Genomic DNA, 26,073 nt, shown 5'->3' on the forward strand with positions numbered 1-26,073 from the left:
CAATGGGGTCAATGGGGGGCAACGGGGGGAATGGGGGCAATGGGAGCAATGGGGATGCTGGTGGCAATGGGAGTAATGAGAGGCAATGGGGGCAATGGGGGTAATGGGGGTAATGGGGGCAATGGGGGCAATGGGAGGCAATGGGAGGCAATGGGAGGCAATGGGGGCAATGGGGGTAATGGGGCAATGGGGTCAATGGGGGGCAACGGGGGTAATGGGGTCAATGGGGGGCAATGGGGGTGCTGGGGGCAATGGGGGTAATGGGGCAATGGGGTCAATGGGGGGCAATGGGGGTGCTGGGGGCAATGGGGGTAATGGGGCAATGGGGTCAATGGGGGGCAATGGGGGTGCTGGGGGCAATGGGGGACAATGGGGGTGCTGGGGGCAATGGGGGGCTGTTCCCATGGCTTGAGGTGCTCCCTGGGGGATAACTGGGATGCTGGGAATGGGATCTCCCATCTCGGTCCCCAAAGGCTGACCCCAATCAGCTCTAATCAATGCTTTATTAATGCAGCTCCAAAGGCTTCTCCCAGTCCTGATCCCAACCCCATTCCCAGGCTAAATCCACAATCCCAATCCCCATACCAGTGTAATCCCTGTAGCAGTCTTAACCTTAGTTCCAGCCCCCAAACCAGTCCAAATTCCCATTCTCAATCCCAGTTACAACCCAAACCACATCAGAATTCCCATTCCAAGCCCAGTCTGAATTCCTATTCTCAAACCCATCCCCAATCCCAGTCTAAATTCCCATTCCCATTCCCATCCCAATCCCAACATCAATCCCCATCCCAATTCCTGCCCTCCGACATAAAACCGCCCCAAACACCCTCGCCCCGCCCCACTCTGGCCACGCCCCCTTAAGACCACGCCCCCTCTTCTGTAGGGGCGGGGCTTACCACTCTCCCCCCACCCCATTGGCCGCTCAGCGGGGCGCGCTCGCCCCGCCCCCTCACCTCAACCAATCACAACGCACCCCTCTACCCTCGCCCCGCCCCTCCCGGCGTCGGGTTGGGCTGCGCGGCAGCGCGGAGGGTTTTCCTGCGCCGCCATCTTGGCGGTGAGGAGGCCGGGGGGGGCCGCAGTGCGCAGCCGCAGTGCGCAGCGGCCATGGCAGCCTCCGCCGCCAACCCGGGTGAGCCGCGGGGCTCGGGGGGTACCGGTAACGTAATGGGGTCGGGAAGGGGGGACCGGGATAGGGGGGGGTCCGTGGGGTGGAATAGGGGTGTTCCTGAGGTGGAGTTGGGGTGTTCCTGAGGTGAAGTTGGGGTGTTCCTGAGGTGGAATGGGGGTGTTCCTGAGGTGGAGTTGGGGTGTTCCTGAGGTGCAGTTGGGGTGTTCTTGAGGTGAAGTTGGGGTGTTCCCGAGGTGCAGTTGGGGTGTTCCTGATGTGAAGTTGGGGTGTTCCTGAGGTGAAGTTGGGGTGTTCCTGAGGTGGAGTTGGGGTGTTCCTGAAGTGGAGTTGGGGTGTTCCTGAGGTGGAGTTGGGGTGTTCCTGAGGTGGAGTTGGGGTGTTCCTGAGGTGAAGTTGGGGTGTTCCTGAGGTGAAGTTGGGGTGTTCCTGAGGTGGAGTTGGGGTGTTCCTGAGGTGAAGTTGGGGTGTTCCTGAGGTGCAGTTGGGGTGTTCCTGAGGTGAAGTTGGGGTGTTCCTGAGGTGCAGTTGGGGTGTTCCTGAGGTGGAGTTGGGGTGTTCCTGAGGTGGAGTTGGGGTGTTCCTGAGGTGGAGTTGGGGTGTTCCTGAGGTGGAATGGGGGTGTTCCTGAGGTGCAGTTGGGGTGTTCCTGAGGTGCAGTTGGGGTGTTCCTGAGGTGAAGTTGGGGTGTTCCTGAGGTGGAGTTGGGGTGTTCTTGAGGTGAAGTTGGGGTGTTCCCGAGGTGGAGTTGGGGTGTTCCTGAAGTGGAGTTGGGGTGTTCCTGAGGTGGAGTTGGGGTGTTCCTGAGGTGGAGTTGGGGTGTTCCTGAGGTGGAATGGGGGTGTTCCTGAGGTGAAGTTGGGGTGTTCCTGAGGTGGAGTTGGGGTGTTCCTGAGGTGCAGTTGGGGTGTTCCTGAGGTGCAGTTGGGGTGTTCCTGAGGTGCAGTTGGGGTGTTCCTCAGGTGAAGTTGGGGTGTTCCTCAGGTGGAATGGGGGTGTGGTGTGTGGGGGTGCTGAGGGCAGATCCGTACCAAGGAGGGTGCTGTGGTGGGGAAGGGGCTGGTGCCGGTGGTGCTGGTACCGGTGGTACCGGTGGTGCCGGCGCTCGGTTGTGTGGCCGGTACCGGTGGTGCTGATGGTGTTGGTAGTGCCGGTGGTGCCAGGGCTCGGTTGTGTGGCCGGTGATGCCGGTGGTGCTGGTGTTGTTGGTGCTACCAGTGGTGCCAGGGCTCGGCTGTGTGCCCGGTGCCGGTGTTGCCGGTGTTGCCGGTGTTGCCGGTGTTGCTGGGGCTCGGCTGTGTGCCCGGTGCCGGTGGTGCCGGTGTTGCTGGGGCTCGGCTGTGTGGCCAGTGCCGGTGTTGCCGGTGTTGCCAGTGCCGGTGGTGCCGGTGTTGCTGGGGCTCGGCTGTGTGCCCGGTGCCGGGGGCCTCCGTGCCCCTTGGGGTGGTTGAGCCCCTGCGGTGCCGGTTCAGGGGGGTCTGGTCGGTAACCAACGGGTACAAACCGGCCTGAGGAGGCTTCCATCCGGGTGCTGGCGCTGCTGGGAGCCGGGGGGGGGAGCAGGGCCTTTAACACCTCCTCCGGTTGTAACCGAGGGTGATTACCCCGTTCCCACCCCCTGTCATGGGCAGGGACCCTGATCCCTGCCTGCAGGCAGCTGTGAGGCCCTCACGGCATCAGATCCATGGTGTTCCCATCCCTTTCCTGCCCCAAATGAGCGTGTATGGGGCTGTGGAGCGGGGATGGGATCACACCACAGAGCTGCTGTGGTTCCGGGCTCTGGTGATGCTTTAGATTGGGGTTTGTGTGGGTTCGTGTGGCTGGAGGCTGGTGGGACACGGGCAGGGCTGGAGGCACCTCCTAAAGGATGGGGTTTCCTACACATATAGGAAGCGTTTGGGGCTTGAGGTTGTTTGTGGTGGGTGTGAAGCACGGGAGCTGGAAGGACAGGGCTGTGCTTGTGCCATCGTCCAGGGGCTGCAGGGAACATAGAGAGGGGCTTGGGATGAGGATGCAGGGACAGGCCAAGGGGAATGGCTTGAACCTGCCCGAGGGGAGGCTGAGCTGAGCTCTGAGGCAGAAGCTGTTCCCTGTGAGGGTGCTGAGGCGCTGGCACAGGGTGCCCAGAGAAGCTGTGGCTGCCCCATCCCTGGCAGTGCTCAAGGCCAGGTTGGAGCATCCTGCTCCAGTGGAAGGGTCCCATCCATCCCATGGAGCTGGATGAGCTTTAAGTTCCCTCCATTCCAAACCATTTAATGATGGAAAACTCTTCAGCAACTGGAAGTGGTGAGGTAGGAAAAGCTAAAACTGCTCTGGGGGACCCACCTGCAGCACTGGGGGCAGCTCTGGTGGCCTCAGCAGAAGGACATGGAGCTGTTGGAGCAAGGGCAGAGGAGGCCACGAGGATGAGCAGGGGCTGGAGCAGCTCCCATAGGAGCCAGGCTGGGAACATTGGGGCTGCTCAGCCTGGAGCAGAGGAGCTGCGTGGAGAGCTCAGAGCAGCTCCAGTGTCTGAAGGGGCTGCAAGGATGCTGGAGAGGGGCCTTCATCAGGGACTGCAGCCATGGGACAAGGGGTGATGGGTTCAGACTGGAACAGGGGGGATTTAGATTGGATCTAAGGAAGGAATTCTTCCCTGTTCAGGTGCTGAGCACTGGAATGGGCTGCCCAGGGAGGTTGTGAATGCTCCATCCCTGGCAGTGTTCAAGGCCAGGCTGGGCAGAGCCTTGGGTGCCCTGGTTTAGTGTGAGGTGTCCCTGCCCATGGCAGGGCTTGGATCTGGATGAGCTTCAGCTCCTTCCCAACCCTCCCTGTTCTATGGTTCTATGAAAACCAAGCCCCAGATTCCTAGTTCAGCTCAGCCAAAGGAATCCTGGACTGGAAAGGAAGCTGTGATCCCATCCTGTGCGGAACACTTCTGGCTCTGGCACCATCCCATGAGCCATGGAGCTTACTCCAAGGAGTGAGACCCTCCTCGTGTGTGCTGCTTGGGATGAGGATGGAAAACGTCTGTTAGGAGCCAGCGGTGGAGGAGCCTGTGGCTGGGAAGGGAAGAGCCTCTCGTGTCCTGCAGGGTGTTTGTGCTTGGAGCTCCTCTGCAGAGGAGTGAGGCTTTAAAGGAGGGGGAGAGAAAGAGCTTTACACATCTGGGTTTAATCCTGGGAGCTCTGGGCAGAGGGACCAGTGCTGGCTTGGCCCTTTCCAACTGGGTGGAGGGGGAAATAGAGGCATTATAGACACCGAGATCAGGAGTGGAACCCATCCCTTGTGCCAGTCCTGCTCTGCAGGGTGGCTCCTCTTCTTGATGCTGCAAACCCTGCCATGCCCCCACATGTACCCCCCGACCACATCTGGAACAGGCTGTGCTGAGAGCTGGGACAGGAAGAACCCAGAGCTCCTTTGTGTCTTCAGGCATCTTGTGAGTGTTCCAAGTGCAGTTTGTGCTGCGGGTGCTGTCCCCATGGGCACTTCTCCCTTTGCAGATGGGGTGAGAAAGCTGCAAACCCCTTCTGCTCCCTGTTGTTGAGAGGAGGGGAGCCCCTGTGCCTGGTGTAGCTGCAGGGTGCTGCACTGACAGCTTCGTTGGATGAGTTCTGTGTTGTTCTGATTGCTGATGAGGAGCAAACAGCATCCACTACATGGGGGGTAAAGGAGGAGGGAGGTTTCCTTGCCTTCCTTTCCAGGTTTTAATGTTAACTTGGGTTGTTGGGACCCTTGGTGCAGGCTGAAGGGCCTCCAACCACTTCCCTTCATGGAAAACTGGTTCCTCCCCCTTGGAAGTGGAAGATCCAGGCTTTTTGTGTTGATTTCTATCATGCTTCTTGGAGAAGGCTCCTGTGGGGCTGGGAGGGCTGAGCTGGCCCAGCCTAAAACCTCCCCTCTTGAATGTACCTGGATGTGCTGTGGGACAAAGCCCTGCACCCTTCACACAGCCTTGGGCTGCTCTTCCCTGCCCCAAGCCTGCTCTGAGCTCCTTTGGCTCTATGGGGAGGTTGGAGCTCAGCCTTGTGCTTGCCTGAGCCTCAGAACACCATCTGCTCCCAGTCCCTGCGGCTGCAGCCACAGTGGGACAATAAGTGGGAGCAGGGAAGAGCTCCCAGGCCCAGCTCATAAATCCCAGCCTGGAAGGTTCCCGGAGCCTTTTACTTGTGCAGCTCTGTCCCTGTTGGGATGCCAGGAGTTGCAACAGAGCCTTCCCAAGGGAGCAGGCCTGGAAAGCTGCCTCTCCACATGGCATTCCCGGAGTCAGCTCCCGGCCTGTTCTATTCTGGGGAAGCTCTTGGCTGGGTTGTGGTTGTGCTCATGGGTTTCCAGGCGAGGAGCTGGAATCGCTCTGTGCTGCCTCTGCTTATCTCTTCTGGCCTCAATTACAGTTCCCATATGTTGGAGGCAGGCAGGGATTGAGTCGGGAAAGGGCTGGAACAGAGAGCAGGATCCTGCCTGTTGCAGCATGAACCCCCCTGCCATCTGAGAGGGATCAACTGGGATGGAGCTTGAGGCCCCCCAGCACCAGCTGCTTGGTGGGTGCAGAGCCCGGTTTTGGGGTGAGGAGGTGGTAAAGAGGCTGTTGGCTCAGTGGGATGCAGAGCACAACACTGCCCGTTTATAGGGCCGAACCTTAGGGTGTTTGATGTGCTTCCACTTGGGAAGGGGCACCTTGTGGCAGCAGAGGGGAGTGCTTCCCAGTGGGAAGCTGGGGGGGGTAAAGCAGCTTCGGTAGGAGGTGCCAGGGTACGCATGGGGCTCCTTGGGGATATCCAAGGCTGAGATGAGGCCTCTACTGAGACCCCCCCTCCCCGTTCCCCCTGAGCCCTACTGAAAGCTGCTCTGCAGAGGAACAGCTCTGGTCACTTCCTTCCCTGTCCCAAAGAGGAAATTCCTCTCTCCATAAGCAGATCATCTGTCCTGCTCCAGAGAGCTCAGTTCTGGACAGCCCCTGGGCAGGTTCAAGCCATTCCCCTTGGCTTGCCCCAGTTCTCCAAGGTTTTCCTGGTGCCTTCCAGTATCCTGGTTAATTCCTTGTCTCTCAGGTTGGGAATAGAGCCCTCCTGGAGCAGCAGTGTTGATGTGCTCAGGCCAGCTCCCAGCTCAGGCTGCTGGCTCACAGCCTCAGCCCCTCCTCTGTGCAGGAAGGAGACCACAGCTCTTGGCTTGGAGCTGATGGGAGCTGAGCCTGTCCCATCCCTTTGGAGCAGCTTGGGGATGGAAGCCTTGGAAGCTGTCAATGGAGCTCTATGTGCAGACCCCCCCCCGGCCTGGGGGTTGATGCCATTCCCAGTGTCCTGATGGCTTTTCCCACTCTCCTCCTTAGAAATGGCTTCAGACGTTTCCGTCAGTGCCGGGACCGCTGGGGGGGCCCAGGCTGCAGGAGCCATCGTGCAGAGAGCACCCAAGAGGCGGCCTGGGTGAGCCTGGGCTGGGGCTGGGGGGTGGGGAGTCACTGGGGGGAGGTTTGGGGGGGGGGGGGGGGGGGTGTATTCTGTTGTTCTCTTTGTGGGCAAAGGCTGCTGCTTCCAAGCCCAGAAGCTTCCTGCAGGTGAGTTGCATCCCATCATAGGGGTGCCCAGGTGAGTTACATCCCATCGTGGGGGTGCCCAGGTGAGTTGCATCCCATCATAGGGGTGCCCAGGTGAGTTACATCCCATCGTGGGGGTGCCCAGGTGAGTTGCATCCCATCGTAGGGGTGCCCAGGTGAGTTGCATCCCATCATAGGGGTGCCCAGGTGAGTTGCATCCCATCATAGGGGTGCCCAGGTGAGTTGCATCCCATCGTGGGGGGGCCCAGGTGAGTTACATCCCATCGTGGGGGTGCCCAGGTGAGTTGCATCCCATCGTAGGGGTGCCCAGGTGAGTTGCATCCCATTGTAGGGGTGCCCATGAAAAGAGGGGGTTAAAGAGCTGCATGAGAAGAGGGTTCCCTACCAAACACTAGGAGTGGAGCAGGAGTCACTGGAGCAGTGGGAGCAGCTGCTGCAGGAGGTGGAGGAACAGAGTGGGAGTGATGGAGCCTTACTCAGGGAGGAAGAGGAGGATGGAGGAAGCTGCCATGTGCCTGCAGGCAAATGGAAGGGATCTCGAGTGGCTGCTCTGGAATTCCTGCCACAATGAAGTTCCTCTTTCACTTTAAGGCTACTCCAGAGCCCTCCCTGCTCCCCCCATGTCCTTCACCCCCTGATGCTCCCATTGCTTGTTCCCCACACCCCATTGACAGTGCGACCTCCACACCCTGTTCCTCTGTCCTCCCACAGCAATGGGGGTGTCCCTGTCAGAGCAAGCACTGGGATGTGTCTGCACCCACCAGGTCACCACCTGAACTTTAAACCCTTCAAGGGTTTTGTCCTCCTCTGGTGTTTCGGGTTCCAATGCAGCTGATCCAGGCTGGGAATGCTGCCTCCAGCAGTGGGATTGGTTGTGGCAGCTTCAGATCCCTGCAGAGCTTTAGGAGCAGTGGGTGCTTCAAGTGGGCTTTTCTCCCAGTGCACCCAGTCTGTGGCTCTGTTTCTGATGGGCAAAGGAAGCTTCTTCCTGAGCCCTGGGTTTGCTTACATCTTCCTTCCCAGCACCAGCTGCGTCCCTGTAAGGACAGACAGAACCAACCAGTAAAGGAGGAGCTGCTAGGTTAAGAGTGATCCTTTTCCTTCTGTTTTCCAGGCTGGATTTTGATGATGATGGAGAAGGGAACAGTAAATTCCTCAGGTGAGGAGAGCATTGCTGTGTGTGTGCATCCCCTCTGGAGCAGCAGCTCCATGTCCATGTGGCTTTTCCTCCCAGCAGCACACAGCGAACTGGGGGAGGCTGAAGGAGCCTCCACTTCCTTCAACCCTTCCCTTCCTCCATCCCTGCAGCTGATGCCAAAGCAAAGCTGCTGTGCACATGGGGCTGAGTGCAGGGAGGGGATCCCAGCGCTCCTTTGGGATGCAGTCTCCATCTGAAGCCTCCAAGAGGAGGTTGGCTGAAGGACCAAGCCCTGGGCTCAGGTTCAGGGCTCCAGGAGGGTGTTGCTGTGTTCAGTACCAGATTAAATCCTTCCCATTCCTGGCAATGCACTGGTTGTCCCAGCACTGCCCTGTGGAGCTCTGCTGCTGCCCAGTGATGGGAGAGCCAGCAATCCCCTGCCCAGCAGCTTACTGGGATCCATGGGAGCTGCTGAGCTCTTGTTGGTGCCTCAGACCCCTCATGTGGTGGGAAGATGCTTCAGTTTCACAGCCAGCAAGAGGCTCCCTTCGTGATCCATATGGAGCACAGAAGAGATGGAAGATCTCATGTGGTGTGTTTGTAGTCTCACTACATGGTTTAGGACAACTCCAGTGATAGTGAGAGCCCATCCATATGACTTAAAGGTGACTTCAGGGTGGCTTTGAGGTGACACTAGTCCAGTAGGATCTACCTACCAAGACTTTGGGCTTGGCTTGGGCTAATGTCACTGAACCCATTTCTTTGTGTGAACCTATTCCTGAGTGTGATGCCAGTGTTCTCGATGGGAATGTGATGTGGAAAACATCATCAAGGGAATAAAGCAATCAAACTGTGGTCTTTTAAGTAGATAAATGAAGGGTTCTGGGCTGCCCACATGCAGTGGAGTTCGTCTTTTGGGTACCAGCCCTTCTTGGGGTGATGGGTTCAGCCTTGTTCTTCTCTCAGTGGCTTTGGAAGTGTCACCACTGTAAGAACTCTTCCTCTTCTCCCCCTTTCAGGTGTGATGATGACCCAATGCCAAATGACAAAGAGAGGTTTGCCAGGTAAGAGCCTGCTGGGATGCAGTCGTAAAGCAGCTCAATGTGAGAGATCCTGCAGCACCCTTCTCATCAGCAGCACTTGGGTCTCCTCTCTTGGAAGGAAGCTGCTCCAAAGGGATCTGATCCTTTCCTGGATGGTTTGGGGCCGGCTCATTGAGCAGGATGAATGACATTCCTCTCTTCCAGCATCTCTTTCAGCTCTTGCTTTGGCCTCTCCTGCTCAAGGAACGTGCTGAGGTTCAGTTTCTTGCTCTTACCTGGACAGGGGCTCCTGGCACATGCTCTGGGTGGTGCTTGGGGGGGTTCTTCGAGCTCAGAGGGTGCAGCTCCATCACAGCAATGTTCCAGCTCTCAGTATCTATTGTTGGTGTTTGAGAGTCCCCCCCAGCACTGGCACTGCCCTCATGGTGGTTTTCCAGCTTTCTGGAGCCTCCGGAACTCCAATCGAGCCATTTCACAGCTTTATTTTGGGTTGATGTGGGAGATGTGAGGCTCTCGGTGTGCATCTGAGCTCTGTAAATGCCAGAACGTCCCCTCAGTGTGAAGCCACCTTGTACTGTGTCCTACCAAGAGACAGAAGTGAGCAGATGCAGGGTGCTACAGGCCAGGACACTGCTGGAGGGGAGATCTCCATGCAGAGAGGCCAGAGAAGGGCAGAACTGAGGATTCCAGGTTGCCAAAGGGCTGGCAGGGACTTAGCTGGGAACCAGAGGGACAGCAGCCCCTGTGCCCTGTGATCCCCCTCCTTAACACACACATAGGTGAGGAAGGAGTAAAGGAACAAACCAGCCCAGTTGTGGGCTGCTGAGGGCTGGAATACCAGTGTCAGCAGTGCCTCTGCTGCAGTGTGGGCCTCATCCTGCCCTGGGCACCAGGGATGGTGGGAGCAGCCAGTGGTGTGAGTGTGACACCCTGAGAGCAGCCACAGGCTCCCCTCTGCCCCTGGGCTGCCCATGGCTCCATCCTGCTCCTCACACGTCAGGCAGACCCCCTGTGCCAGTGCATCCTTCCCATACTTTCCTAATGCATTCTTCCCATCCTCCTTTTCCAGTGCATCCTTCCCATCCTCCTTTTCCAGTGCATCCTTCCCATCCTCCTTTTCCAGTGCATCCTTCCCATCCTCCGTTTCCAGTTCATCCTTCCCATACTTTCCCAGTGCATCCTTCCCATCCTCCTTTCCCAGTTCATCCTTCCCATCCTTTTCCAGTGCATCCTTCCTTGTCTCCTTTTCCAGTGCATCCTTCCTTGTCTCCTTTTCCAGTGCATCCTTCCCATCCTCCTTTCCCAGTGCATCCTTCCCATCCTTTTCCAGTGCATCCTTCCCATCCTCCTTTCCCAGTTCATCCTTCCCATCCTTTTCCAGTGCATCCTTCCTTGTCTCCTTTTCCAGTGCATCCTTCCCATCCTCCTTTTCCAGTGCATCCTTCCCATCCTCCTTTTCCAGTGCATCCTTCCCATCCTCCTTTCCCAGTGCATCCTTCCCTGCCTCCTTTTCCAGTGCATCCTTCCCATCCTCCTTTTCCAGTGCATCCTTCCCATCCTCCTTTTCCAGTGCATCCTTCCCATCCTCCTTTCCCAGTGCATCCTTCCCTGCCTCCTTTTCCAGTGCATCCTTCCCATCCTCCTTTTCCAGTGCATCCTTCCCATCCTCCTTTTCCAGTGCATCCTTCCCTGCCTCCTTTCCCAGTGCATCCTTCCCTCAAATGTTCTGAATCAAAAAGAAGTGAATACAACTCCTTTGTTACTGCACTAAATCCCATTGGAAATGGCAGGGGAACACAACCACCTCCAGTACTCCATGAACCCACTGAGGGTTTAGATGCTCAGCCTCTGCCTTCCTGTGCCCATGTGGTACCTTCTCCTTTCCTGCAAGGAGGAAACCTCCCCCTCACCCTCTGCACACCCAGGTTTGCACATTCCCATTCCCTGGAAGCTGGAGTGCAGCCGGTTGGGATGTGTGTGCTCTGGAGGGGATGCTCCCAGCCTCAGTGGGCTCCTCACTGCAGCACTTTGGGGTTTGGGGTTGGGGGTCTTTATTCTTCCTATCAAAGCAACCACTGGGTTCTCTTCTGCTTACCTGGAAGGAGCAGTGTGTGGCTGGGACCCCCTTCTAACCCTACACAGGGTACCTGGCACCCCAGTGCACCCCAGCGCTGCCCTATGCCTGTGTGATGGCCTCACTGAGCTGCAGGACCCCAACCCTTCGAGCTGGCAGTGTCCTGTGCAGAGCCACAAGCTGCTTTCCTCCTGCCAATTCCCATTCCCAGTCATTTTTCCATGTTAGCTTAGCTCACTGATTTTGTTTTTAGGTCTGATGATGAGCAGAGCTCAGCGGATAAGGAGAGACTTGCCAGGTAGGAGAATGGGGATCTCCAGCATGGACAAGCAGAGTGTTCCCTTTCCTCACTGTGTTCCCAGGCATCCCTTCTCTTGTTGCTTCCCCCTTCCCTTCCTTCCCTCTTCTGGAACAGGCTCCTGGAAGTGGCTGTGATTGCAATGAGGAGGGCAAAGGCTTCAGCAAACCCTATGTGGGAATGGGGAACACACAGAGGGAGTTGTTTGCAAGGACAGGCTGAGGGCAGAGTGCTTTGTGGTGCTGTAGCTTCACTAACCTGTGCTGAACGCAGCTCCTGTGCTGGCTGCAGGTGCTGAAGGGCCTCTTGTTGCCTGGGTAAGGTTTGTTGCAGGAATGCTGCTGTTCCAACAGAATAAGCCATTGGGAAAGCACCAATTCCCTTTGTTCCAGCCCAGAAAACCTCCCAGGTGTGGTGCTGGCCTGGGGGGGACAGCTCAGGCTTCCTGAAAGCAGGAGTTCCTCCAGGTTCCTCTCTGGACCCCTTGCTCCCATTGCCACACGTTGGGATGGGTGTTGGGGAACTGCATCCCTGCAGCAGCAGAACCAGCTCCAAATGCACCCAAACCCAAATGCACCCCAAACCCAAATGCACCCAAACCCAAATGCACCCAAACCCAAATGCACCCCAAACCCAAATGCACCCCAAACCCAAATGCACCCAAACCCAAATGCACCCCAAACCCAAATGCACCCCAAACCCAAATGCACCCCAAACCCAAATGCACCCAAACTGAAGCTGATCCCTGGGGGGTGGCTCTTTCTGGGCCCCTCTCCCCCCTTCTCTGTGGCTCCTGAGCACTGTTCCACCCCAGCCTTGTTCTGAAGGACTAAAGAGACCATCCCAGGTGCTGAGGATGGCCCCATTCTGCTCCATGTCTTGCCTGGGGCTGGTTTGAGACCAGAGCAGAGCCCCAGCTGCAGGATGGCAGCTTTAATGCTTGAGGAACCCAAGGTGAGACCCATGCACCCAGCAAGCAGCAGAGCTCTGGGGCTCCTTCCCCACGAGCTCATCCTCACTGGCATCTGAGAGCCTGTAGTAAAGAGGTTTGGCAATGGGGCAAGTCCAGGGTCTGGGGTTTCCCAGTAGGTTGTAGTGAAGGTGGTGGCCTCGTTTCCCACTTGGAGAAGCTGCACTGGAGGTGAGTGTGGTCATTGGAGCACCTCTGTATCCTGAGTAGCAGTTTCCTACAGCGAGGAGCAGGTCACTGGATGCTGGCACCCCCTGGTAGTAGCTGCTCACTGTGGTTACCCTCTTGACTTCACCTGCTTGGCTGTGTCCCTTCCACCACTCCCATCTCATTCCAGTTCCCACCATGTGCTTCCTTGCATCTCATGCATCCTGCATAGGAAACCTGGCTTTGGGGTTCTCCCCCCCTTAGCCACCCAGTTAAACCACATGCACTGGGGAGAACTGGACCAGGACTAACCAAATGTCACCTCTGGGGGTGATGGGGACTGTGCTCTGTGGGCAGAGACGTGTGAAGAACCTTGAGGCTGCACTGGTCATGGGGCCTCTTTAGAGGCCTGGGTAGGTGATCTGCCCACGTTGGCCTTGGTGTGTGGGGCAGTGAGGTGTGTGTCTGCTCTAGAGCTGCCCCATGGGTGCAGAGGTCGTGATGTAACTGAGAAACAGCTTCATGGGGAGACTCTGCTGTAACTCAAGTGCAGCCCTGGCCTCCTGGAGGCACAGGAGCCTCAAGGCTGCTGATGGAGGGGGTTGGCTTCAGCATCCCTGGCCAAGCAGTGGCTGGGATGCGTCTCCCAGTGCAGGAGCCACTGGGAGAGCAGAGGCTCAATGGAGCCCATGGGGAAGCGGCTGCTTGGCTGCAGCAGCCTCAGCCTCCAGCGGCTCAGCCTCAGCCTCCAGCGGCTCAGCCTCAGCCTCCAGTGGCTCAGCCTCAGCCTCCAGTGGCTCAGCCTCAGCCTCCAGCGGCTCAGCCTCAGCCTCCAGTGGCTCAGCCTCCAGTGGCTCAGCCTCAGCCTCCAGTAGCTCAGCCTCCAGCGGCTCAGCCTCAGCCTCCAGTGGCTCAGCCTCCAGCGGCTCAGCCTCAGCCTCAGCAGGGAGTCAGGGGGTTCAGTGAGGCCCTTGCCTGCAGCACAGCCTCAGGGTAGAGGCTTCCCCTTGCACCTCTGCTCTGTGCACACCCAGCATGCGAGGCGCTTGCGGCCCCTCTAACACTGAGCCTCTCCCCTGCCCTTGCCATGGGGCCGTGGCTCTCGGTGACCCCTCTCCATCCATGCAGGGAGAACCACAGTGAGATCGAGCGGCGGAGGAGGAACAAGATGACCGCGTACATCACGGAGCTGTCGGACATGGTGCCCACCTGCAGTGCCCTGGCACGCAAGCCAGACAAGCTGACCATCCTGCGCATGGCTGTGTCCCACATGAAGTCCCTGCGGGGCACGGGCAACACCTCCACGGATGGCACCTACAAACCCTCCTTCCTCACTGACCAGGTGATGCTCTGGGGGGAATGGGGGGGTTGGAAGGGGCCTTGGGATCATCTGGTCCCAACCCCAGCCACTGGAGCAGGATGCTCCAAGCTCCTGTGTCCAACCTGGCCTTGAGCACTGCCAGGGATGGGGCAGCCACAGCTTCTCCATTCAACCCATCCCAGTGTCCCTTGATGCAGAACTTCCCAATATCCAGCCTAAATCCCCCCTGTTCCAGTCTGAACCCATCACCCCTTGTCCCATGGCTGCAGTCCCTGATGAAGGCCCCTCTCCAGCATCCTTGCAGCCCCTTCAGACACTGGAGCTGCTCTGAGCTCTCCACGCAGCTCCTCTGCTCCAGGCTGAGCAGCCCCAATGTTCCCAGCCTGGCTCCTATGGGAGCTGCTCCAGCCCCTGCTCATCCTCGTGGCCTCCTCTGCCCTTGCTCCAACAGCTCCATGTCCTTCTGCTGAGGCCACCAGAGCTGCAAGCAGAGGGGCAGCATCCCCTGCAATGAGGGGGGAATCAGACCAGGGTTGGGGGACAGAGGTGGGGTTAGAGGATGTCAGTGCTGGGAGTGAAGCACATGTCTATGTGTGACTGCAGGAGCTCAAACACCTCATCCTGGAGGCTGCCGATGGCTTCCTCTTCATCGTGTCCTGTGAGACAGGGAGGGTGGTTTACGTCTCGGACTCCGTGACCCCAGTCCTGAACCAGCCCCAGTCTGAGTGGTTTGGCAGCACCCTCTATGACCAAGTACACCCGGATGACGTGGGCAAGCTGAGGGAGCAGCTCTCCACCTCCGAGAACGCCCTGACAGGTAACACAGCCTGGCTGCCATTGCCAGGGGTGGGTGTGTGGAAGCCTGCGGAGGCCTTGGATTGAAACCTTCCCTTTGTAGAAGGAACCAAACCCTGGTGCCTTCCTAACAAGGATCCTGCAGCCCCCCCTGAGAGTGCATCCAAAGGTACCACTGGTGACACTTGTGTCTCGCTAGCCCCCAATGCGTTGCCTGGTGCCTGTGCTGTGATGGCCTCGTGCTGCTGCAGCAGTTTCCTGCCTCTTCTTCCCCCAGGTCGCATCCTGGATTTGAAGACAGGCACTGTCAAGAAGGAAGGGCAGCAATCCATGAGGATGTGCATGGGCTCGAGGAGGTCCTTCATCTGCAGGATGAGGTGAGGAGGAGATGCTCTGGTCTCACTGGAGCCTGAAGCTCCAGAAGATCCAGTTGCAAGTAACAGTTTGCTTGGAGTGTCCCTTGAAGTGTGTAGGATGAGGTGGTGGAGATGCAAAGGTTCATCCCCGTTTATAGATGGGTTTATACCCCTCTCCTTGAGGATTGTCAGATAGTTGTGTTGGGCAAGGAAGGTGAAAGCCTTTCCCATTGGATTTCTCCTGGAACAGGTGTGGCAACAGCTCCGTGGATCCAGTGTCTGTGAATCGTCTCAGCTTCATGAGGAATCGCTGCAGGTAAGGGGTGCAAGGGTTAGGATTAGGATTAGGATTAACAAACCCTCTGTCATCAGAGTGCTGAGGCCACAGATCTACTGGGATAGGAACCAAAGTGCCAGATAATCCTGGGGAAGGTCGTTATGGGATCCTGGAGCAGTTTGTGCCCTTGAAGCTCATGTAAAGCCATGGGCACGTTGCTCCAAGCCCCATCCATCCTGGCCTTGAACACTCCCAGGTGTTCTTATCCCAAGCTTTGCACTCAGTTGAGCACAAAGCTCCTTCACACTGGTGCTTGTGGGCTCTTTAACTTGAAGCTGAGACAGATTCCAGCCTCTTCTGTCCTCGAACCTCTGCATTTCCATGAGGTCTTTGTCCTTTTTCACTTTGAAGATGTTCTCCTTTAACTCCAAGTAGAAACCTTCCCCCCCCAGTTTAGGACAGAGCACAACCAGGCTCTTTCTCTCTCCCAAGGAATGGCTTAGGGGCAGCAAAGGATGGCGAGCCTCACTACGTGGTGGTGCACTGCACGGGGTACATCAAGGCCTGGCCTCCTGCAGGTAACAGCTTCCCTCGCCTGGGGCTGCTTTGAAGTCTCAGGTTGTCCCTTCTGGTGCATGGAGGTGGCAGCAAATGCTTTGCACATGGATATACCACTTGTTAGGTGCCACTTTTAGTCTGAGCTGATGGTTGCAGGTGTTGGGTCCAGTGTGTCTGGACAGGGAGATGCTGATGAGGGTGGCAATAGCATCACCCCTCTGACCTGTGCTGAGAGATCTTCAACCCTTCTGGTGATAAAAGCAGGAGGAGACAACCTCACTTCCCAGATCCCCCCATGGGGAAGGCTGTTGGGTGTAGAACAGGGTGGGAGATGCTCCAAGGGTGCCTCTCTCCTCTGGAATGAGCAGTTTCTGCTGTACTAACCCTGCTGGCTGCTTTGGCTCTCCCCTCTCAGGTGTTTCCCTGCCTGACGATGACCCAGACGCAGGCCAGGGCAGCAAGTTCTGCCTTGTGGCTATTGGCAGGCTCCAGGTGAGTGGTGTATCCCAACACCAGCATTGCCCAGAGGTAACCTGAAGATGCTTCACCTGTGGGGTGAGGAGGAAGCAGCTCCCCTATGCACTGACCCCATCCTGGGCTCCCCTTGCAGGTCACGAGCTCCCCCAACTGCACAGACATGAACACCGTTTGCCAGCCCACCGAGTTCATCTCCCGGCACAACACCGAGGGCATCTTCACCTTCATAGACCACAGATGTGTGGCTACGGTTGGTTACCAGCCACAGGTGAGATGCAGGAGCTGCCTCAGCATTGAGTGCTGCTCACATTGACTTCTGCTTCCTGCCTGGCTCATACAGCACAACCTCATACAGCACAGCCCTGCCTGGTTCATACAGCACAGCCCTGCCTGGTTCATACAGCACAGCCCTGCCTGGCTTGTACAGCACAGCCTCATACAGCACAGCCCTGCCTGGCTCATACAGCACAGCCCTGCCTGGCTTGTACAGCACAGCCTCATACAGCACAGCCCTGCCTGGCTCGTACAGCACAGCCCTGCCTGGTTCATACAGCACAGCCTCATACAGCACAGCCCTGCCTGGCTCATACAGCACAGCCTCATACAGCACAGCCCTGCCTGGTTCATACAGCACAGCCTCATACAGCACAGCCCTGCCTGGTTCATACAGCACAGCCTCATACAGCACAGCCCTGCCTGGCTCATACAGCACAGCCTCATACAGCACAGCCCTGCCTGGCTCATACAGCACAGCCTCATACAGCACAGCCCTGCCTGCCTTGTACAGCACAGCCCTGCCTGCCTTGTACAGCACAGCCCTGCCTGCCTTGTACAGCACAGCCCTGCCTGCCTTGTACAGCACAGCCTCATACAGCACAGCCCTGCCTGGCTTGTACAGCACAGCCTCATACAGCACAGCCCTGCCTGCCTTGTACAGCACAGCCCTGCCTGGCTTGTACAGCACAGCCTCATACAGCACAGCCCTGCCTGGCTCATACAGCACAGCCTCATACAGCACAGCCCTGCCTGGCTCATACAGCACAGCCTCATACAGCACAGCCCTGCCTGGCTCATACAGCACAGCCTCATACAGCACAGCCCTGCCTGGCTCATACAGCACAGCCTCATACAGCACAGCCCTGCCTGGCTCATACAGCACAGCCTCATACAGCACAGCCCTGCCTGGCTCATACAGCACAGCCCTGCCTGGCTCGTACAGCACAGCCCTGCCTGTCTAACACATGCCCAGGGCCTAAACCAGACGTGCTTCTTCTCCAGCAGTTGTGTTTTCATGTGCTTTGATCCCTGGGAGGATGGGGGGCTCTGGCTTATGTCAGACCTCAATTAGGAGCAGTGTGGCCTCCAGTTGAGCTCAAGATCTAACGTTAGGCAGCTGCTGTTGTGCTTCTCTGCCTGTTCTGGGCTTGCTTTGTGCACCAGTGCTTTGGGGATGGATGGGGGGAGCAGTACCTGTGTCCATAGGGATCTGCTGCAGCTCTGCCTTTGTCTCTTCCCATTAGGAGCTTCTGGGGAAGGACATTGTGGATTTCTGCCATCCAGAAGACCAGCAGCTGCTGCGGGACAGCTTCCAGCAGGTACAGCTCTGCAGCTGCCCCCTTGCATGGCCAGTGCTGGTGCTTGCGAAGCAGTGACACGCATTGGAAAAGCAAGAGAAACCTCAACCTTAGAGCCTGCAGTTACACTCACCTAACTGCACACGTGCAAAGCATCTGATGTCTGAACTGTTCATCCTCTGCCTGCTAGTCCAGTCTGCTCGTAGGGCCAGAGCTGTGGCTACAAAGGGCTTCTGGGGACCACAGGCTCATCTCTAGGGCCCAGCCCAGTGCTGCACAACTCGAGCTGGAGCTGATGTCCTTGCCCTGTTGTCGTTGCTCTCGTTTCTGAGGGCCTTGGACTGGGTCAGGGCAGGTAAGGCTGCCCCTGTGCTTTCATGGCTCCAGGAAGTAGTGCTCATGTCCATCTGTCCAAGTAGAGTCGGAAGCAGGAGCATGTGCTTCATGTGCTGGAGGCTTTTCCATACATCTCACCAGGGCAAAGAGATAAAGGCAAAGAGGGGACGTTGGATTCTCCTCCCATAGCATTCAGGAAGAGCTGGAAGTGCCGTTTAGCTGAGGAAGAGCCAGATGTGGTGCTGAGGCCTGGAGGCAGAGGGGTCAGGGCTCTTATGGGGTGGCTCAGCAGCAGGATGCTCTTCCCCACCTCCTTTATCAGGTCCTACTGATGGCATTACGTTTTTTTAGGTGGTGAAGTTAAAAGGCCAGGTTCTGTCAGTCATGTTCCGATTCCGATCCAAGAACCGGGAATGGCTCTGGATGAGAACCAGCTCCTTTACCTTCCAGAACCCCTACTCGGATGAGATTGAGTACATCATCTGTACCAACACCAACGTCAAGTATGTACATGGAAACGACGTGCAGCAGTGCTAGCACCCGGCCTGAGCCAGCAGCACACAGGACAGCAGGAGCTTTGGCCTCTCCATGGGGAATTCCTGCAGGAATTGCTCTGTTCCTGGGCTGTGCCAGGCTCTAGAGGCCTGGAAACACCTCCTTTGGCTGTGTGGGGTGTAGGGCTCAGCTCCAGCAGTGCCTTCTGGAGCAGGTCTGTGTGTGTGACCCCATTCAGAGCCCATAGGATGAAGTCTGCTCTGGATGTAGCCCCAGGGCTCAGGGACAGACCTGCTCCATGGAATGGCTTTCCCAGGAGCAGGACTGGTGCAGGAAGTGAGCTCTGGTTCCTGCCTTGCCTGCTGTAGGCTCAGGAGCTGCACGGGGGCTGCTTCCATTGCTGCTCTCTTCCTTTGCCCCTATGGGGTTGGTGCATCCCCTTTGGCAGGGTCAGAGCCCAGCAAGCTCCAGGGCCCTACAGGAGAGCAGCTGAAACAAGGCAGTGTCAGAAGCAAACCAAGGGCCTGCATGGGACTGAGGTGTAGATGGGGTCTGTGCAGCCAGGAAAGCAGGCAGGTCCCAGAGGGCAGGAGCTGCTTCCCCATGGGAAAGGATGAGGAGCTGGGCAGTGACAAATCCCTTTGGCTTTACAGAGCCAGAGGCTGAGCGCAAGGCTGAGACCTGATGTGGGCCTGCCTCAGGCCTTCATCCTGGTCCTGGGCTTAGATCTCTTTGACCTCATCCATTCCACACACCTCCATTCCCACATCCATGCTACGCCTTGGAAAGCACTGTGAGCTCAGGGCAGCAGCAGCCGGGCCCTGGAGGTGCAGTTTGTGTTGCTGGGTGTTGGTGTTGTCTCATGTGCAAGATCAGCTGCTCCTGCAGCCAAAGAGCTGTTGGGAAGAGCCTGGATTCCCTTCCTTGCATTCCCTGGCTTCCAACAGGGACAGAAGAGCAGAAACAGCTCCACCAATGTCTTGGGCTTGATCCTAAAGCTCTGGTGTCTCTGGAGTGGCTGACATGGAGCTGAATGCAAACCTTGGGGGGTTGAGGCTCCTGCACCCTTTGCTTGTGCTTTGAGGATGCAGCTGTGGCCATGGTGTTGGCTGCTCCCTGCTCAGTGGGAGGGTGCAGAGCCCAGCCAGGAGCATTGCATTCCATGCCCCCCCCCTGGCTGGAAGGCTCCATGGCTTTGCAGGGTGTTTGCTTCCCTTCCATGCACTTCCAACCTCTCTGTTCCTTTGTCTCCCATTGCTCCCAAGGAACTCGAGCCAGGAGTCCCGTCCTGCCCTATCCAGCTCCATGCAGAGGCCCCAGCTGGGCCAGGCCGTCAGCCTCCCCCTGGAGATGGGCCCAGCACAGCTGCCCACAAGGTCAGGATGTGCTCAGCCCCTATCCATGCCTCTGGTGCTGGTTGTGCCATAGCCTCCCTGCCACAGCTCTGTGCCTGGTGAACCAGGGCTGTGCCACAGAGGAGCTGTTCCCTTGGCAATCCCCTTTGGGGCTCTCCTCTCACACACTTCCTATTTCAGGCAGCAGCAGCAGCCCCAGCAGCCAGAGCTGGAGGTGGTCCCAGGAAGGGAAAGCCTGGCTGGGTATGAGCACTCACAGGTAACTGCACCAGCTTTGCTTTACCCCTTAACCTAAATACCCTATTGCTGGTGTGGCCACACCATGAGGGTTGGGAGAGGGAAGTGCTCTGCCTTGGGTCTCTTTGCTGCATCCCCTCTCTGCTGTGCCAGCTCTGAATGGCTCCCAATGGAACACAGATCCATGGAGCATCCCCTTGCCTGCGAGGGCATCTCCCTGTGTGCTGCAATGGAGCTCCCATATCCCCTGCTCCAGGTCCCTGTCCAGGCTGTGAGTGCTGCAGGCCCCGAGCACAGCAAACCCCTGGAGAAGCCTGAGAGCCTCTTCCCCCCGGAGAGGGACCCGAGGTTCAGTGACATCTACAGCAGCATCAGTGCAGGTAGGGATGGTGATGCCAGAGCATGCAGATGGTGATGCCAGAGCACGCAGATGGTGATGCCAGAGCACACAGGTGGTGATGCCAGAGCACGCAGATGGTGATGCCAGAGCACACAGGTGGTGATGCCAGAGCACACAGATGGTGATGCCAGAGCACGCAGATGGTGATGCCAGGGCATGCAGATGGTGATGCCAGAGCACACAGGTGGTGATGCCAGAGCACGCAGATGGTGATGCCAGAGCACACAGATGGTGATGCCAGAGCATGCAGATGGTGATGCCAGAGCACACAGATGGTGATGCCAGGGCATGCAGATGGTGATGCCAGAGCACACAGGTGGTGATGCCAGAGCATGCAGATGGTGATGCCAGAGCATGCAGATGGTGATGCCAGAGCATGCAGATGGTGATGCCAGGGCACACAGATGGTGATGCCAGAGCACACAGGTGGTGATGCCAGAGCATGCAGATGGTGATGCCAGAGCATGCAGATGGTGATGCCAGAGCACACAGATGGTGATGCCAGAGCACACAGATGGTGATGCCAGAGCACGCAGATGGTGATGCCAGAGCACACAGATGGTGATGCCAGAGCACGCAGATGGTGATGCCAGAGCACACACATGGTGATGCCAGAGCACGCAGATGGTGATGCCAGAGCACACACATGGTGATGCCAGAGCACACACACGGAGCCTTCATCTGCGCTCAGCTTCAGGCCTGGGGTGCTTGGCTCCTTGCTCAGGTGGTCAGTGTGGTTGGGGTTTGGCAGTGGTGCTTTGCACTGTGGTGATGCTTGTGCCATGGGGTGGAATGGGTTGAACCTTCCCGAGGGGAGGCTGAGCTGAGCTCTGCCCCATGAGGGTGCTGAGGCACAGGGTGCCCATTGGAGCTGTGGCTGCCCCATCCCTGGCAGTGCTCAAGGCCAGGGTGGAGCATCCTGCTCCAGTGGAAGGGTCCCTGCTGTGGCTTTAGATGAGCTTTAAGCTCCTTCCCAACCCAAACCATGCCAGGGTTCCATGTGCTGTGTGGCAGGAGCTGTCTCCTGCTCTCTGCCTTTGCTTCTCACTGTGTGCCCATAGGGAGCAGTTCTCTGTCCCTGCTGTGAGCTCAGGGGATGCTCAAAGCCCAGAGTTCATCAGCAAATGGAGATGGAATCAGACTAAAGAGGCTGTTCCAGAAGCACCTGGAGCAGGAGCTTCAGCCCACGAGCTCCTGCCCCTGCTCCATCCCTGTCCCTGCTGCTCCTGAGCCCTGCAGTGACTCCCCCTCTGTCCCCAGAGCAGGGCAAGGCTGTTCCTGCCAGCACCGTGCCTGCCAACCAGCCCCTCTTCAGCCAGGGCAGCACCTTCACCGCAGCGAGACCAGCTGAGAGCTTCAGGTGAGGCTGTGGTGCCCGTCCCGGTGCCCTCCTGGTGCCATGGGCTCATCCCTGCCTTGGGTGTGTGTCCCTGTGTGCCAGTGAGGAGCCATAAGGGTGTTCCTTTATGGTGGGCACAGGGGAACCCATCCGGGCATCCCTTTGAGTGCCACCTCCTGCCTCTTGGTCATGCAGAGGCTGAACCCCAAAGGCTGAGCCGTGCCCTCAGTGCCATGGGTTAATGGTGGCTTTGGTAGTCCCTGGTTATGGTTGGATTTGATGATCCTAAAGGTCTTTCCCAAGCTGTTTGGTTCTATGGTTCTGTTCTATGGGGGCTGTGTGATGGGCACCGGAACCATGGTGCTGGGCTCATCTCTCCCCCAGTAACAGGCACTGGGGGGGGTGTCTGTGCCCTCCTTTGGGGTGCAGGGGTCTGAGGGTGCCTCTCACCTGCAGGAGCAGCAGCATGGGCCCCCCCGTCAGCATCATCCAGCAGCAGCCCCCCCCCGCGGGCCGCATCCTGGCCCAGATCTCGCGCCAGTCCAGCCCAGCTCAGGTCAGCGGCAGCAGTTGGGCTCCAGGGACACGACCGGTGTTCACCCCACAGGTAGTGCCCGAGCCCCTGGTGCAGCCCCGGGGCCCTGCTGTGGCACAGACCCCTCTGGCCACCACACACCGACCGGCTTTGGCTCCACAGCTGGTGATGGAGCAGGGCTGGGTGATGGGTGCTGGGTGATGGGTGCTGGGTACTGGGTGATGGAGCAGTGCTGGGTGCTGGAGCAGTGCTGGGTGATGGAGCGGTGCTGGGTGATGGGTGCTGGGTACTGGGTGACGGAGCAGTGCTGGGTGATGGGTGCTGGGTGATGGAGCAGTGCTGGGTGATGGAGCGGTGCTGGGTGATGGGTGCTGGGTGCTGGATGATGGGTGCTGGGTGCTGGAGCGGTGCTGGGTGATGGAGCAGTGCTGGGTGCTGGAGCGGTGCTGGGTGATGGAGCAGTGCTGGGTGATGGAGCAGTGCTGGGTGATGGGTGCTGGGTGATGGAGCGGTGCTGGGTGATGGAGCGGTGCTGGGTGATGGAGTGGTACTGGGTGCTGAGTGCTGGGTGATAGGTGCTGGGTGATGGGTGCTGTGTGCTGAGTGCTGAGTGCTGAGTGCTGGGTGCTGGGTGCTGAGTGCCGGGTGCAGAGTGCTGGGTGATGGGTGCTGGTTGCTGAGTGGTGGGTGCTGGGTGCTGAGTGCTGGGTGCTGAGTGCCGGGTGCAGAGTGCTGGGTGATAGGTGCTGAGTGCTGAGTGCTGGGTGCTGGGTGCTGAGTGCCGGGTGCAGAGTGCTGGGTGCTGGGTGCTGGGTGCTGGGTGCTGAATGCTGAGTGCTGAGTGATGGATGATGGGTGCTGGGTGATGGAGCAGTGCTGGGTGATGGAGCAGTGCTGGGTGATGGATGATGGGTGCTGGGTGATGGAGCAGTGCTGGGTGATGGAGCAGTGCTGGGTGCTTCCCCTTGGGGCCATCGAGCAGCTTCTGACCCTCACTAAGATGAGGTTCCAAACACATCCCTCCTCTTCCTCTCCTGTTCCATGTCCTTCCCCAGCAAGTGGCATCGCAGGCAGTGAAGACTCGACCCGCTTCCTTCGGCATGGGGACGTTCCAGGGGACCCCGTCCTCCTTCAGCCCCATGGCAGCTCCTGGCTCCACAGCTTCCCCTACAGGGGCTGCGTACCCAAACCTTGCCGGCCGTGGCACAGGCTTCAGTGAGTACAGCTTGGGGTGCTGGGGGCAGCGGGACCCCCTTGGAGCAGAGCTGGGGGCCAGATACAGATACTGGGTGGGAGATGCTCCCCATTGGTTCCTTGTGGATGTTGGGAATGCTGGAATGTGGTGAGCAGAGCAGAGGGGGAGAATCCCATCCCTCAACCTGATGGGGAAGGGAAGGACCTGATGGCTCCTACAGGAGGATGGAGCCAGGAGGGGCTCTGATCCCAAAGGATGGGACAAGAGGGAACAGCCTCAAGCTGCCCCAGGGCAGGTTCAGATGGAGCTGAGGACCAATTCCTGCCCCACAGGGTGCTCAGCATCGGAACAGGGCTGCAGGCACCATCCCTGGTGCTCACACCCCCTCAGTGCCATGGGGCAGTGCTGGGGTAAGGGTTGGATGGGATGAGCTTGAAGCTCTTTCCACCCTGGTTGATGCCACGATGGGGCTGGGGATGCAGCACCCGGGGCTGTTGGGCTCAAGCACACACTGAACGGGTCCCATTGAGCTCCTCATCACCCCACACCCCCCTGCCCTATAAACCCCATCCCTGTGCCGGCAATGACACACTCCCTGTGCTCTGTTCCAGCCCCGGATGCGGCTCAGACCCCGGCCCCGTTCCCGGCGCGCGCGGCTGAAGGTGTTGGGATGTGGCCACAGTGGCAGAGCCAGCACCACAGCACAGCACCCGGAGAGCAGCATGTGCCACAGCCACAGCCCAGCCAGCCTGAGGTGTTCCCGGTAAGAGCTGGTGCCTGCCGCAGCCACCGGAGTGGGACAGGGGCTATAGAGAGGCCTGTAGGGAGCCTATAGGGCAGGCTGGAGGTGTATAAGGGAGGAGGTATGTAGAACCTATAGGACAGGCTGGAAGTCTGGAAGGAGGTGTATAGAGCGTATAGGGCAGGCTGGAGGTGTATAACAAAGGAGGTATGTAGACCTATAGGGCAGGCTGGAGGTCTATAAGGAAGCAGATGTATAGAGCCTATAGGGCAGGCTGGAGGTCTATAAGGAAGGAGGTATGTAGATCCTATAGGGCAGGCTGGAGGTGTATAAGGGAGGAGGTGTATAGAGCCTATAGGGCAGGCTGGAGGTCTATAAGGAAGGAGGTATGTAGACCCTATAGGGCAGGCTGGAGGTGTATAAGATGGGCTGGAAGTGTATAGGGCAGGGTGGAGGTGTATAGGGCAGGGTGGAGGTGTATAGGGCAGGGTGGAGGTGTATAGGGCAGGGTGGAAGTGTATAGGGCAGGGTGGAAGTGTATAGGGCAGGGTGGAGGTGTATAGGGCAGGGTGGAAGTGTATAGGGCAGGGTGGAAGTGTATAGGGCAGGGTGGAGGTCTGTAGAGCAGGCTGGAGGTCCAGAGGTCCAGAGGGCTGGAGAATGGGAGGGCTGGAGGACCAGAAGGCTGGAAGACTGGAGGTCCAGAGGACTGCAGGTTCATAGTGTGGGAGGTCCATAGGGCTGGAGTTCCATAGGGCTGGAGGTTTGGAGGTCTGGAGGTCCATAGGTCTGCAGGTCCATAGGTTTGGAGGTCCATAGAGCTGGAGGTCCATAGGGCTGCAGATCCATAGGGCTGGAGGTCCATAGGTTGAGGTCAGGAGGTCCATAGAGCTGGAGGTCCATAGGGCTGGAGGTCCATAGGTCAAGGTCTGCAGGTCCATAGGGCTGGAGGTCTGGATGTCTGGAATGCTGAGGCAAGCCCAGCAGAGCAGCTCCTCGGGCAGGTGCTGCTCTGCTCCAGCTGCTCTCCCTGTACCCCACAGGACATGCTGACCATGCTGGGGGAGCAGGGCCCCAACTACAACAACGAGGAGTTCCCGGAGCTCAACATCTTCCCGTCCTTCTCCGAGTAGATCCAAGCCTGGGACACTCATCCCAGCCCCATATCCCATCCAGGGCTGTGCTCCGAGGAGCACTTCCTGCCTTCTGGAAGTGCATCTCCAGCATGGCTGGAGCTGGGCAGGAGCCGGTGAGGTTATGGGCAGTGGGCTCTGCTCTGGAGGCCTCAGGACTGGACCGGTGCCGGCGCTCACCAAAGCACCGCGGTTCCTCACACCGGGATGCTCGGAGGGGTTGGAACCTCCGAGGTCTGAGGTGGCTTTTCCTGGTTTTATTCCAACCTTTTATCCCCTCTTTTCTATAAAACACAAAGTATTGTAACTTTCCAGTATTGGGAGAGGCTCTTCCATGTGTTAATCCATGCGGATCTCCATCCTGGAGGATGCTGGGGTCAGAGCCTGTGTCCCAAGCAGCTCCTCACTGCAGGAGCCTTCCTCTGAGCCTTGTTCCCAAGCTCTGAGGAGCTTCAGATGCTCCCACATTGTGGGTGCTTGGACTGCACCTCCCCTGTGCACTGTGCAATGGGTTTGGGCTTCAGTCGGTGTCACCATCGGCTCCTGGTTGTGCCGGGAATGATGGGAATGATGGGATAGTTCCGTAATAGCCATAAAGCTGTTGTATCTGCAG

At 58.0% G+C, this 26,073-nt stretch overlaps 1 protein-coding gene across 4 annotated transcripts; it reads left to right on the forward strand.

The window, feature by feature from the left end:
* Positions 1–1,051: 1,051 nt before the first annotated feature.
* Positions 1,052–25,777, forward strand: ARNT (aryl hydrocarbon receptor nuclear translocator). Of its 4 annotated transcripts, none has more exons than XM_034071099.1 (23): positions 1,052–1,132; positions 6,441–6,534; positions 7,780–7,824; positions 8,823–8,867; positions 11,174–11,218; positions 13,464–13,677; positions 14,260–14,473; positions 14,555–14,620; positions 14,729–14,828; positions 15,058–15,123; positions 15,577–15,662; positions 16,058–16,134; positions 16,253–16,387; positions 17,640–17,714; positions 18,381–18,532; positions 19,790–19,900; positions 20,060–20,138; positions 20,373–20,496; positions 21,777–21,876; positions 22,312–22,462; positions 23,446–23,605; positions 24,197–24,348; positions 25,371–25,777. In XM_034071099.1, the coding sequence occupies exons 1-23, from the start codon at positions 1,108–1,110 to the stop codon at positions 25,458–25,460; spliced, it is 2,406 nt and encodes an 801-aa protein (XP_033926990.1). In that variant the 5' UTR covers positions 1,052–1,107; the 3' UTR covers positions 25,461–25,777. The 4 variants fall into 4 exon arrangements, with proteins under 4 accessions (XP_033926990.1, XP_033926992.1, XP_033926991.1 ...); XM_034071101.1 differs by having other exon boundaries at positions 22,312–22,411; XM_034071100.1 differs by having other exon boundaries at positions 20,066–20,138.
* The last annotated feature ends 296 nt before the right edge of the window (positions 25,778–26,073 follow it).

This window comes from Melopsittacus undulatus, chromosome 20 (genome assembly GCF_012275295.1).
Source record: "Melopsittacus undulatus isolate bMelUnd1 chromosome 20, bMelUnd1.mat.Z, whole genome shotgun sequence".
In the NCBI taxonomy this organism is placed as follows: domain Eukaryota; kingdom Metazoa; phylum Chordata; class Aves; order Psittaciformes; family Psittaculidae; genus Melopsittacus; species Melopsittacus undulatus.

Bases quoted from the DNA above. Each gene is read 5' to 3' on its own strand.
- ARNT (XM_034071099.1), top strand. From the start codon at position 1,108: ATGGCAGCCTCCGCCGCCAACCCGG. The intron at 15,663-16,057 runs GTAACAGCTTCC...CTCCCCTCTCAG, and splicing joins CAAGGCCTGGCCTCCTGCAG to GTGTTTCCCTGCCTGACGAT. The intron at 18,533-19,789 runs GTATGTACATGG...ATTGCTCCCAAG, and splicing joins TGTACCAACACCAACGTCAA to GAACTCGAGCCAGGAGTCCC.